Below are 13788 nucleotides of genomic sequence, written 5' to 3'. Positions count from 1 at the left end.
TTTATACATATATATGTATGTACAATAGGCAACTTCAAAATTGTATTTTTTCTAAATCATGATAACGTCATAATTGAATGGCGGGGACGAGAGAAAACGTCATTTTGACAGAATGGCAGAAAGTCTGGAAAGTTAGTCACGATTTCTGTTAAGTACTTGTTTCTGTGTTTATTTTATCAAAATGAAACATTGTGTATTCGGTAAATCGTAAAAATAGAAAATACCGAATAGTGTCACGAACAGTTTTCATTAAAGTTAATGAAAAAAAAGTGAATTTCATTAAAAAGAAGTACATTATAAAATTTCGGTCCATCGTTGCAGTGAACGCTTGCGGAAATTGTACGTGTCGTGCTTGCAGATGCTTCGTTAGTTTTGCATAGGGTTTCTGACCGTAATACGGTACGAATGTGATGGAGGATTACAAATTTCTCTTTAAAGTTGTGCTCGTAGGAAATGCGGGTGTCGGCAAGACTTGCCTCGTGCGCAGATTTACCCAGGTATATATGCATACACATTTATATGATTAATTAAATCATATTAGTTATTAACAAAAGCATAAAAAAATTTGTCATAATAAATAAATTCGATTAATTTACATACTTTCTATGTAAACTGTTCCATCTGTTTTTGTGATATGATAATGCCTTATATGGATGGTCCAGTTAGAAAATAATACTCTAAATATGCATTCTTATTTATTAATATATACATTTGTCTTATAGGGATTATTTCCCCCAGGCCAGGGTGCAACAATAGGTGTTGATTTTATGATTAAGACTGTAGAAGTAGAAAATGAGAAAGTTAAGGTATGCATGTGATGTAATGCATTATGATTCATCCAATATATACAGATATACTTTTTCAGAATAATTTTGTGCTGTGCATACTTAATATTGTTCTTCTTTTAGCTTCAAATCTGGGATACTGCCGGTCAAGAAAGGTTTCGTTCAATAACACAAAGTTATTATAGGTCAGCTCATGCTTTGATTTTGGTTTATGATATTTCCTGTCAACCTACATTTGATTGTTTACCAGATTGGTTAAGAGAAATTGAAGAATATGCAAGTAATAAAGTTCTTAGGATATTAGTAGGTAAATAATATATGTTATTTTTCATCAAATTTCTCTGTTTAAGGCTTTATTCTGAAGCAAATAGAGTTTGAACATGTTTAGTTAAGAATCAGTCTAGCACACATATATGATAAATTTTCAAACTTATTTTTCTCTGAAACAAAGCATTTTTAAAAGAGTTTTGTTCTACATTTCTGACTTATTTTCACATATAGAGTAACTTCTTGTCAATTATTTAGTCTTGTCTAGTCCAGAATTACCCATGTTTAAGTAATCATAATAAGTATATTATATTGATAAATTTTCAATCTCGACTTTCTTGAAATCTAAACAGCAAATCAAAAAGCTTTATTCTATATTTTCATCCACAAGGAATCATATTGTGTCTATTTTTACACATTATTTAGCCAGACTCTGTATATTATATATATTTAATTATTTCTTTAGGTAATAAAATTGATCGAGAAGACAGAGAAATACCAACACATGTAGGAGAAGATTTTGCACAAAGACATGGGATGTACTTTTTAGAAACTTCTGCTAAAGAAGCAGAGAATGTAGAACGGCTATTCATGGAAATAGCAGCTGAACTTATGGAGGTAATAAGATGACAAATCTCCTTCATAAATAATTTTTATTTGAAGAGTTAACTGTAATCAAATTGATATATTATTGTAGCAAGCACGCAGTAAAGAACTACCTAGATATGAAACAAATGCAACTTCTATAAATGGAAAAACAACATCAATTGGTGATACAAGTAACTGTGGTTGTAGTCGACTTTCTTAACTAGCTTTTATATCTATTATTAAGTCATTCAGAAAATGCATAATTTCAGTTGCTAAATATGTACGTAGAACACTATCATATAATTTTTATAGAGTACAGGGATTGAATGCAATATTAGTCAATCTTCTGCCACTAAATAAAAAAAATTCTAATATTAGAACATCTTTGATATTATATGTTAGCATCTAGTGTTATATCATGCAGATTATATTTACAATTTTGTTGCAAAAAATATATAATATTTAAGATTAAAACGAAGTTTAAGTATGTTGATAAATATTTGTTCTCATATGTGTTCTTATAGATATTAACTAAAGTCTTTTTGTTATAATTTTATGATTGCATTATTTGAATAATAAATAAGTTGGACGCCTGTTTTTTGACATTTAATGTTGTGCCCATAAATGGAAGTTTATTATATGTTCTATAATATTCTTATTATGTCAGAAAGTACAAATAAGTATTTCATATTTGGTGACTGAATATGAAGTCATTACAAATATAAGATTTCTACTAAAAAATGTAAGCCTAATATCGTCCAAGATTTTTTCAAATCCGCAGTATACACAAAAATGTTTGCTGCTTTAAAAGTCAAGTGAAACTTAAAATGAAAGCAAAGTTCCATATATGTACTATTTATTATAAATAGTAAAAATTATTATGAATAATTTTTTACTTGATCATTGCTTATTATAATAAGTGTGACTATGATTATGTTAGCAGCATTTACACAACCAAAGTTTTGTTGTATCTTTTAAGATTTTATTTATAATTCTGGCGGAATTAATGCTTGTCCCGTCTATGCATTGTTCGACGTTGTATTTTATAGATTTTTATTAGTATTTATGTTTATAAATAAGACATTTGTTGTTCGTACTATTATATCAATAACACAATTTTTTAGCACATCACTCTAGTCTTTATACCTTTTTATATTTTAAATACAAAAAATGAATAATAACTTATACCATCTCATGTTTTTTATGATTACATTATTACATAATGGATCACCTCCACTTTTTATAAGTTTTCATTAAGAAAATTAAATATATGTACATTATGTATTTATTTTCCATATTTCACACAATTTAAAAGTTGAATACTTATAAAATAAAATCATGTATGGATATTCTTCACGAACATATTTGAAATTGTTTATCTGTATTTGTATTGATAGCTGCACATCATATAGTTTGTATTAATATTAGATTACAATGCGTAGGGAAATAATAAAACATTTCATGTAATTTTTCAAAAAGTTTTATTTAGTGTATTTAACTTATTTCAAATATATAACGACATTGTATATTGTATTACTTAAAGTTGTTGTGATTTTTATATAATTATGTTGTTTTAACAGCATAAAGTTTGTAAGTAGATTTTCAAATTACTGTCTACTCGCAACTACTGTGCAATAATATTTATAGTTTTAAATAATATAAAACATGCATAAAAATTTACAATAAAATTATGCTGATAAGAACATATCAGTTTGTGTACAGATAAAAGATAATTATAATAAGCCTGATTTTTAATTTGATTAAACAAAACTCGACAAGAAGATGTCTTATAACAAAAATATTGAACCTGTGTATTGTTTGAAACGTAGTCTAAAATATAGAGATAATATATATTCTATGTTATACAAACCGATCGATAATAGACTTAAAAGGTACTATAACAAATGACAAACGATTTTGTTTCGTTTTATAACATTTTTTATTTATAAAACTATTTTATACGAAATGTGTTCACATTTTATATCTAATATACACATAATGTAAATTAAAATATATTGCAATTGGGTATCAGAATGAATTATGTTATAGAAAGTATACTCCATATTATTCTTAATTGGCAAGATTTGCAACGCTCTCCTGCCATATAAATTTGTTGTAAAAGCTTCAAAATTTCACTTAATAATGTTCTACATAAATAAATAAATCAGAAATATATGTACATTCATTTAAAAGGTTATTCCTTCCAAATGAATATGATTATTATACTATTAAGTTATATATATATTTATATATGTATAATTGTAACTTTACTATTTACTTCGTACTATAAAATTCATTTAAGTACAAAGTGAATAAGATTAGTATCTATAATTTAAATTTTCACTATACATACTGAAAAAAATTATTTAGCTGTACTTGCTGAAGAGATAATTCAAATAATTTTTTTTGTATAGATAAATTCAAAGCATCTGGATGACCTTCACTGCGACAACAATTATCTATATATATACCACCACAATTCTCAACTGCTTCATTTACAGCTGCATAGACAATTGGAGTAGCCCCTTGTCTGGGAGTCTAAAAAAAAAATTTATTATTCTAATTATAATTATAATACAGTAGAACTTCGTTTATCCGAACCGCTTGAGGGACAAAGTAGAATTTGAATAAGAGCTACTGCTATGAGCTTCAATAATAGAAGTTGACGTTCAAACTGAAGTTGAACAACAATTTTAACCCAAATTGTGTTAAATTATATATCAATTTAAACAAAACAGATGGATATGTTGACTTCAGAATACGCGTACGTATAATTGAAACTACACTTGAGCATAGTTTAAATGATAGAGACTCAGTTACGAGTTCATATAACTGACGGTATATAAAAACTTGTTCCTATAAACGGGCTTCGAAGTTTTACTGCATTTGGATACATTTACCTTAAAAAGATATTGAGTAATTGATTTCAATTTCCAAATAAAAGAATGTATAAAAAGTTCTGTATATACTACTCCAGGATGTACAGAATAAACTTGTATGTAATACTGCTTTTCTTCTAGAAGATGCTGTAATCCTTTTGTAAATATTTCTTGTGCCAATTTGCTTTGTGCATATGCAAATTTAGTAAGGAACTTTCTCCTAATTAATGAAAAGAATTTACATCAATGAATCTATGAATTGTAAAAGAGAACCAATATGAAGTGCAAAATAGAATGATAATATAGTACTTGTTGTTAACATCATTGAAATTAACTTCCCCCAAGAGGTGAGCACAGGAAGTAACATTAACAATTCTACTACATCGTTCAGGATGTCCACCAATTTTCAATAATGGCAATAGTAGTGCTGTTAATAAAAAATGTGATAAATAGTTTACAGACCACTGTTTTTCAAAGCCATCTATTGTTTCTTCATAAGGACTAAACATGACACCAGCTACAAATAGTAAAATTATACTAATTTTGATTTAATAACCTTTTACATATTTATGTTATTTACTTATTAATTAAGTTACCATTATTAATTAAGACATGAATATGTTTATAGTCTCTTTTTATCTCCATAGCAAATTGCTTTACAGACTTCAAAGAAGTATTATCAAGTTTATATACTTTTGCTTGTCCACTCTTGACACCAGATTCTCTAATTTGAAGAATAGCATTCTCACCTGCAGAAGGTGTCCTACAAGCTGAAAAATTTTTTATTTTAAAATTTATATAAAATATTGAAAGAAATAAATTTCATAAATAAATGGAACTTAGTTAGTTTTTAAACTTACCAATTATCACTTCCATATCAAGTTCTAAAAACATTTTTACTACTTCAACTCCAATCCCCCTAGACCCTCCTGTTACAATTGCAACTCTTCCTGGTTGAGGTAAACAATCTTGAGAAAGGAAAGGAAATATATATACATCAAAATATCATAATTTCTTATTAATTATAAACATTTCATTAATACATTTCATATTATTTTAATATTTATCGACTTTGTATTAATATATACTAATAGTTTTTTATTTTTTTCTTAAAAAATACATTTAGTTACATAATGTTAACAGATTATTATAATTTTTATTGCCAGCAGTTTCTTTTTATAAAGACATAAATTCTAATATACTGCTTCCACGTCATACCCTAAATTTTAAACCTATAGAAAATTTTACAAATGCACCAAACATATTTAACACTTACCATTTTTATTTCTTTTGCTCTTTATCCATGTATTTATGAGGTCTTTGATAGCTAGTAAATTATATTTTACGTTCCATAATAATTCTTCGACTATCAAAGGGCGATTTTGTCGTAACTTATGATACACGAAACCACTTGCAACTATAGTACAAATCGTGCCGATGAGCAGCATTCTTCTAAATTTACTTTTAGCAATTTAAAAAGATTTATTTTCTTTTTACAATTTTGAAGACAAATTAAATCTTGTGCTAAAGTAACGATTACGGGTAAAGCAAAGAATCGAGTTAAAATAAAAGTCGAGTGTTTTCTTGCTTCGCTCCTTTATACTTCCGTATGTAGATTAAAAATATTTGTACCGTTATTTTCATACTTCCAGTGTATACTTTGCATTTGTTAAGTGTAAATGAAGAATGTTTTTCAGATGTATTCATGAGCGTGTATATTGCATCATATAATTCGATTTTTCAATAAAAACATTAGTTTCAATTTTATATTAATTATAAAGGAAATATATCTTCATTAGGTATTACTTTAATATTTATTTAATTTAAACGATAACTGTAATATCACAATTTACGATTATGATATTACGGTTATTGCTTATTAAAAAATGATTAAAAAGCGTTTTACAAATCATATTTCCTTACTTAAATCGAATTTACTAATAAATAAGAGTCAAATGCTCTTTTTATCATCGTTCCCACGAATAATGTGTTGTAAAGTATTCATTTTTAATTAAAATATCTCATAACCTTCTAATTCTCAAAAATATCCTTCAATCTATAATACATCTTCATTAATAAAGATTGATTAAAAATGCATATCTATAGATCGCAATAATTTTTTTGAATTATTAAAACACAAGTGCATATAACATCAATGCGTGTAGTTAAAAATCAAAATTAATTACAAATTAAGATAAATGATTACTTATGCTATAATAATATACTAATAAATATGTATTTACGTTGCAGATAATGTACGTAATGAATGCATCGGTAAAAGTTATTATTTCTAAAATGTAAAGAATGTTAAAATAAAAACACCGTTTACATAGCGTATTTTTTTTCTTCAAAAACCAATTGTTTTATAATTCAATAAAATACCAGTAGAGTGCGGTAGGCAACGGATAACCACATCCACACCATCTATCAGAGAAGTTAGAAATCTTTAACTCGAAACTCAAAGTAATTATTAAGATATCTGAGGAAATTATACATATGTAGGTAGCAAATTTACGCAGATGCACTACGTTATTGTATTCATTGCAATTTTCGTTTATGCAAGTGTTTGTAGAAATTGAAATTTTTCTATTTAGTGAAGAAGCGTTTAATTACAAAGTAAGTACCATTTAAATGATTACAACTGAAAAATAATTCATTGATACAGAATATAGTTTGTAAATAGGATTTTGATACCTAATAAAAAAATTGGGTTAAATATTTCCTAAAAGCATTCACTTTTGTTTATACCTTATAGGATTTAAAACTTTTCCTAGTAATAGTAAAACTAATAAATTTTTAACCTATATATGAGGTATTGTATATTTAACATTTTATTCAAATTAGTTGCTTTCACTTTAGAAAATAGGACGCGATTTACATATTTTTGCCATATTTTTGAATGTGTTTTTCAATAATTATTTTAAATGTAATGAAAATGTGAAAGATTTCATATAAATGATACAGAATCTAGAAATTGTAACGTTTGAATTATTTTTAATATACAGAATGGCAGATACTACAAGTGCAACACCAGAAGATACTTCAGTACACATGGAGAAAGGCTGGTTTGCTTTGAAGCAACACATCATTGATAATAAGATTAAAGTTGGATTATGGGTTACAAGACTTTTCACTCTTATATTTACTATTGGTTATATCATTCCAATATTTGGGTATGTTGTTACAAATTATTTTATCATATGAATCAGAAAATTAAATTTTGTATTTTATATTTCAGTAATTCTTATAATATTTATTATAAAGTATTAATGAGTAATGCAGCAACTAGTGCACTACGCCTGCACCAAAGAGTGCCACATGTTCAATTGAATCGACAATTTTTGGAACATTTATTTATTGAAGATTCCTGCCATTATTTATTTTATTCTTTAATATTCCTCTATACTGCTCCTGTTACATGTATCCTTTTTATATGATAATAGATATAAAGTAAGACACTTCTTGGCTTAGATAGATTTGTCACAAAATGTAATAGAATTATTTTTCCTCAATTATTAATTAGTGGTGTTAACTCCTATATTTTTATTTGCATTGATGCATTTTGCTAGTGGTTCTCTTACATTGCTTGATGTAAGTAAAAAGATTTCATTTTTCAATGCTGAGTCATATCATGCTAACATAACTCTATGATGCACAGTCATCATTGTGGTAACTAGTAGTTATTTTGTTCTTTTTTAATTAAGTGTTTAGGACAAAATAGCTGGTGGGGAGCACGCCTGTTAATATCTCTGGTGGAGTTTCAATCACGAAATATTTTGCGACTTTGTGCATTATCTGAGATAATCATCTTACCTTTCACAGTACTTCTTGTATTTACGTACGTATTAACATTTATTAATTTTCTGAAATTAGATATACAAATAATTTATAAAAGCAACTACTTACAGGGGACGTGCCGGTTTATTGACACCATTTATTTATTTCCAATTCTTAAAATTCCGTCTCGCGTCACAAAGAAATCCTTTCACCCGTAATGTTTTCTATGAAATCAGAAATGGGCTAAGTTCAGTCTCAAGGAAACCAACAATGCCAGTTATAGTGCGACGAATAATTGAAGGTCTATTATCACTTACACAACAAATGGCTCCTGTGCGTCAGTAATTTTTCAGTTAAAACAAGTGTATTAAATTATAAAAACAAATTTCCTAGGGTTCTAGGGTCCATGTAATAATAATTTCATATAAATGAATGACAAATTGAGTGCAAATGTAAAAAACAACAAACTTATGATCTGTTATTCAAAATGAATATGAGAAATACCAAATATTTAAAAATTTTAATTAATATTTGTGCCCCTTTTTGATCGTAAATGATAACAGGTTTTTGGGGACTGTTTCATACAGTTTATTAAGGAATTAGATTTAGGATTTATTTACTAAACACCAAACTAAGTATATAAATAAATAATTATAATAATTGAATTTTTAATATTTTATGATCTCTAATATCGATCTGCAATAAGATTATAATTATGTACTTTTAAATCATATAGAATTTAAATGAGTGCATAGTACAATGTGTTCCATACAGTGAATATATTTAAAATTTAATCTAATGTATTTTTCAGTTCTTATAATTCCAATATTGTTACTTAGTTATTAAACAATAATTAAATTTGCATTATAATATATGGAGAGAACTATGGAAATATTCATTAACGTGTATTAAGTTGTAACATATAAAATGTTGAATTTCGTGGTTTCAATTTTTTAAATTTTTCTTTCTAACAGTTATTCTTATCTTTGTAACTTATTTCATATAACATTTTCATTTTTACGTGTATAAATGCATCTATTTTAAAACTCAGTGGATTAAAAATAGACACCTTATATGTTATAACATAATACGTAATATTTCATATTACTAGATATATTTTCGCATCTTTTTAAAGCGTCTTTGATAGTTTACACTGACCCCCTCCACTTTATTCGGGAAAGAATCAATTAGTATCAAAAGCATATTAACTAAATAATTTTTTCATTATTTCACACAAATATGGGTCATTCCAAGGATTTCCTGGTAAAGCGATATTTAGCAGTGGATAATTGTCTCAGTCATAGTTATTCTTCAAAGATAGTTTAAAATAATTTTATTACAAATGAATGTCATTTAAAAATTATCCTCGAAAGCTATTTAGAATAAAGTTTATTTAACATTTGTATATAAATTACACCGCAAGTGGTATTGGTTGTGGCAAATCCTTCGATGCTTTCACTTCAGATGTTGGTTGTGAAGGAAACACCTCATCTTTTGGTTCAACAATCGACACAGAATCTGGGAGAGGTTTTTTAGGGCCTGTCTTGCCATGAGGATCATAAGGCAGCATAATCTTCACTTTGATACCAAGTACACCTAACAAGAAATAACAAATTAAGTTAGAACCTGTTTTTATCATTAATTTTTTGCCAAACATACCTTGTCGAAGCAGGACATGACGGGTTGCTGTATTTACATATTCGTTGGTTGGCTCTCCAGAATGAATCATCAAACCATCAACAAATTTCATGGACTTTGCTCTCTGTCCACGCAATTTGCCACTAACAACCACTTCGCAACCCTTTGCTCCTGATTCCATAATGAAGCGGAGAACTCCATAGCAGGCTCTGTAATTGCATAGAAATAGTACAATTTATGTACGAGAAGTTTACATAAATTATATAAATGTTTAAACTAACCTTCGTACAGCTAAACCTCCAATTAACTTGAAACGCAGAGATTCAGCTTGCGCGATAGCGCAAAGACCTCGAGTCGCAACTTTCTCCGCATACAACTCGATGTTCTGTGCTTCTTTAAAGTTAAATCGCTTCTGAACCACAGAAGTTAATTCTCTTATTCTTCGACCCTTTTCCCCGAGAACGCTCTGCGTATGCGTTGCCAGCAATATTATCTCTGTTCGATGGGGAGTAACACGTACCTCTACCCCTGAGTAGCCATCCTCCGAAAGTTCACGAGTTAAAAACTCGTTTAATTCTGCTTTGAAGACACCGTCTCCGACAAACTAAGAAACAGAGGTAATTACATTTAATATACACGATTCTAAAAGGTTGTAAATTAACAAGTAAGTACGCGTCTATTAATATAAACGTAATTTAACCGAATGTAAAGTAGAACATTGGCTAACATATTTCGTTTAATATGATAATGCACATAAATTATTTCAATGTCCAAGGAATATTAAAAATGTTTGAGACATATGGTGTAGGTTACGTGTATCAAACGAAAACACCGCGAATGTATTCATTTCATACGTCATTTATGTTTGTTTTTGGACAAAATATTCCTTATATAATTTTAATTATCATAACGAACATCATATCTTCACAAATCATTAAACATAAATTATGAAAATATAATAAACCTTTCTTTTTTTCGAGATAGAACGGCCGTCCATGTTTGACGCTGAGAATACGATAGGAGTCGAAAACGGAAAAGGCACAACTGGAAGCGGAAATAATACTTTATCACGTTGTACATGATATCATGCGAGCTTTAAATTAATGTTCCTGGTAAAAAGACATTGGTTATAAATATCTACAACAGGTGTCCCTTTTTCACAAAAAAATGTTAACATTTTTTTACAATATAAGAAAATTAAAATCGGAATAGTTTAATATTATTAGTAGATTCATGAGAATAGAAGGAAGTTAAGAAAAACACTAGATTTTTCAAACGTGCTTTTTGTATACAATATACAGCGAAATATCTAAACGCATTCTTTGGAATAATTATCTTATAAGAAATATGCATGTCGTTAAACGATAAGTTCACTGGATAACGCTTACCCCTAACGTGCTACTTGTTTGTATGTAAAAAAGGGACAAACATATTGTTGAGCACAATTTTACATAAAACAGTAATGTAACAACATAAATGTAATAAAAGAACACTTTGGAATAACATGATATATAAAGAACTATTGTAAAAGAATAAATATCTTTTTTATGTGAGTTACAATAGAAGACAGATCATTTTATATATTTTAATTTTTACGTGTATAAATGTATTTACTTTAAAACTCTGTGAATTAAAAACAGGGGACACTTTATATGTTATAACATAATATGTAATATTTTGTATCACCAGATATATCTTCATATTTTTTAAAGCGTCTTTGATAGTTTACACTGACCCCCTCCACTTTATTCGGGAAAGAATCAATTAGTATCAAAAGCATATTAACTAACTAATTTTTTCATTAATTCACACAAATATGGGTCATTCCAAGGATTTCCTGGTAAAGCGATATTTAGCAGTGGATAATTGTCTCAGTCATAGTTATTCTTCAAAGATAGTTTAAAATAATTTTATTACAAATGAATGTCATTTAAAAATTATCCTCGAAAGCTATTTAGAATAAAGTTTATTTAACATTTGTATATAAATTACACCGCAAGTGGTATTGGTTGTGGCAAATCCTTCGATGCTTTCACTTCAGATGTTGGTTGTGAAGGAAACACCTCATCTTTTGGTTCAACAATCGACACAGAATCTGGGAGAGGTTTTTTAGGGCCTGTCTTGCCATGAGGATCATAAGGCAGCATAATCTTCACTTTGATACCAAGTACACCTAACAAGAAATAACAAATTAAGTTAGAACCTGTTTTTATCATTAATTTTTTGCCAAACATACCTTGTCGAAGCAGGACATGACGGGTTGCTGTATTTACATATTCGTTGGTTGGCTCTCCAGAATGAATCATCAAACCATCAACAAATTTCATGGACTTTGCTCTCTGTCCACGCAATTTGCCACTAACAACCACTTCGCAACCCTTTGCTCCTGATTCCATAATGAAGCGGAGAACTCCATAGCAGGCTCTGTAATTGCATAGAAATAGTACAATTTATGTACGAGAAGTTTACATAAATTATATAAATGTTTAAACTAACCTTCGTACAGCTAAACCTCCAATTAACTTGAAACGCAGAGATTCAGCTTGCGCGATAGCGCAAAGACCTCGAGTCGCAACTTTCTCCGCATACAACTCGATGTTCTGTGCTTCTTTAAAGTTAAATCGCTTCTGAACCACAGAAGTTAATTCTCTTATTCTTCGACCCTTTTCCCCGAGAACGCTCTGCGTATGCGTTGCCAGCAATATTATCTCTGTTCGATGGGGAGTAACACGTACCTCTACCCCTGAGTAGCCATCCTCCGAAAGTTCACGAGTTAAAAACTCGTTTAATTCTGCTTTGAAGACACCGTCTCCGACAAACTAAGAAACAGAGGTAATTACATTTAATATACACGATTCTAAAAGGTTGTAAATTAACAAGTAAGTACGCGTCTATTAATATAAACGTAATTTAACCGAATGTAAAGTAGAACATTGGCTAACATATTTCGTTTAATATGATAATGCACATAAATTATTTCAATGTCCAAGGAATATTAAAAATGTTTGAGACACATGGTGTAGGTTACGTGTATCAAACGAAAACACCACGATGTATTCATTTCATACGTCATTTATGTTTGTTTTTGGACAAAATATTCCTTATATAATTTTAATTATCATAACGGACATCATATCTTCACAAATCATTAAACATAAATTATGAAAATATAACAAACCTTTCTTTTTTTCGAGATAGAACGGCCGTCCATGTTTGACACTGAGAACACGATAGGAGTCGAAGACGGAAAAGGCACAACTGGAAGCGGAAATAATACTTTAGCACGTTGTACATGATATCATGCGAGCTTTAAATTAATGTTCCTGGTAAAAAGACATTGGTTATAAATATCTACAACAGGTGTCCCTTTTTCACAAAAAAATGTTAACATTTTTTTACAATATAAGAAAATTAAAATCGGAATAGTTTAATATTATTAGTAGATTCATGAGAATAGAAGGAAGTTAAGAAAAACACTAGATTTTTCAAACGTACTTTTTGTATACAATATACAGCGAAATATCTAAACGCATTCTTTGGAATAATTATCTTATAAGAAATATGCATGTCGTTAAACGATAAGTTCACTGGATAACGCTTACCCCTAACGTGTTACTTGTTTGTATGTAAAAAAGGGACAAACATATTGTTGAGCACAATTTTACGTAAAACAATAATGTAACAGTATAAATGTAATGAAAGAACACTTTGGAATAACATGATATATAAATAACTATTGCAAATGTATAAATATTGTATTTGTCAGTTACTCTTCTTCATTCGGAAATTATGAAGATATTGACCACCATTATGATACTAATTAAATTTATTTCTTACGGTCCTGGTGTTATCGA

General features: G+C 28.5%; 5 protein-coding genes across 6 annotated transcripts; 2 read left to right on the top strand and 3 right to left on the bottom strand.

Moving 5' to 3' along the window:
* Nucleotides 1–16: 16 nt before the first annotated feature.
* LOC126868378 (ras-related protein Rab-30-like) lies at nucleotides 17–2235 on the top strand. Its single transcript, XM_050623741.1, has 6 exons — nucleotides 17–131; nucleotides 322–497; nucleotides 723–806; nucleotides 909–1092; nucleotides 1519–1670; nucleotides 1750–2235. The coding sequence occupies exons 2-6, from the start codon at nucleotides 411–413 to the stop codon at nucleotides 1858–1860; spliced, it is 618 nt and encodes a 205-aa protein (XP_050479698.1). The 5' UTR covers nucleotides 17–131; nucleotides 322–410; the 3' UTR covers nucleotides 1861–2235.
* Nucleotides 2236–3555: 1320 nt separating this feature from the next.
* LOC126868372 (retinol dehydrogenase 12-like) lies at nucleotides 3556–6900 on the bottom strand. Of its 2 annotated transcripts, none has more exons than XM_050623722.1 (7): nucleotides 6763–6900; nucleotides 5796–5980; nucleotides 5380–5487; nucleotides 5116–5289; nucleotides 4829–5036; nucleotides 4541–4739; nucleotides 3556–4178 (listed from the first exon to the last, which is right to left on the bottom strand). In XM_050623722.1, exons 1-7 carry the CDS (start codon nucleotides 6789–6791, stop codon nucleotides 3984–3986), a joined length of 1098 nt encoding a protein of 365 aa, XP_050479679.1. In that variant the 5' UTR covers nucleotides 6792–6900; the 3' UTR covers nucleotides 3556–3983. The 2 variants fall into 2 exon arrangements, with proteins under 2 accessions (XP_050479679.1, XP_050479682.1); XM_050623725.1 differs by having other exon boundaries at nucleotides 5796–5971; nucleotides 6763–6892.
* A 76-nt stretch (nucleotides 6901–6976) lies between these two features.
* On the top strand, nucleotides 6977–9170 carry LOC126868375 (Krueppel homolog 2). Its single transcript, XM_050623730.1, has 6 exons — nucleotides 6977–7135; nucleotides 7525–7692; nucleotides 7758–7939; nucleotides 8043–8110; nucleotides 8224–8357; nucleotides 8428–9170. Exons 2-6 carry the CDS (start codon nucleotides 7526–7528, stop codon nucleotides 8639–8641), a joined length of 765 nt encoding a protein of 254 aa, XP_050479687.1. The 5' UTR covers nucleotides 6977–7135; nucleotide 7525; the 3' UTR covers nucleotides 8642–9170.
* A 444-nt stretch (nucleotides 9171–9614) lies between these two features.
* LOC126868376 (40S ribosomal protein S3-like) lies at nucleotides 9615–10998 on the bottom strand. Its single transcript, XM_050623731.1, has 4 exons — nucleotides 10899–10998; nucleotides 10216–10538; nucleotides 9956–10143; nucleotides 9615–9892 (listed from the first exon to the last, which is right to left on the bottom strand). The coding sequence occupies exons 1-4, from the start codon at nucleotides 10929–10931 to the stop codon at nucleotides 9708–9710; spliced, it is 729 nt and encodes a 242-aa protein (XP_050479688.1). The 5' UTR covers nucleotides 10932–10998; the 3' UTR covers nucleotides 9615–9707.
* An 886-nt stretch (nucleotides 10999–11884) lies between these two features.
* On the bottom strand, nucleotides 11885–13747 carry LOC126868380 (40S ribosomal protein S3-like). The gene is made up of 5 exons (XM_050623742.1): nucleotides 13705–13747; nucleotides 13113–13192; nucleotides 12431–12753; nucleotides 12171–12358; nucleotides 11885–12107 (listed from the first exon to the last, which is right to left on the bottom strand). Exons 1-5 carry the CDS (start codon nucleotides 13712–13714, stop codon nucleotides 11923–11925), a joined length of 786 nt encoding a protein of 261 aa, XP_050479699.1. The 5' UTR covers nucleotides 13715–13747; the 3' UTR covers nucleotides 11885–11922.
* Nucleotides 13748–13788: the final 41 nt, after the last annotated feature.

Source organism: Bombus huntii, chromosome 8 (genome assembly GCF_024542735.1).
Source record: "Bombus huntii isolate Logan2020A chromosome 8, iyBomHunt1.1, whole genome shotgun sequence".
Taxonomy (NCBI): domain Eukaryota; kingdom Metazoa; phylum Arthropoda; class Insecta; order Hymenoptera; family Apidae; genus Bombus; species Bombus huntii.
The sequence above is the reverse complement of the archived record's forward strand: the minus strand, read 5'-3'. Positions and strand labels throughout refer to the sequence as shown.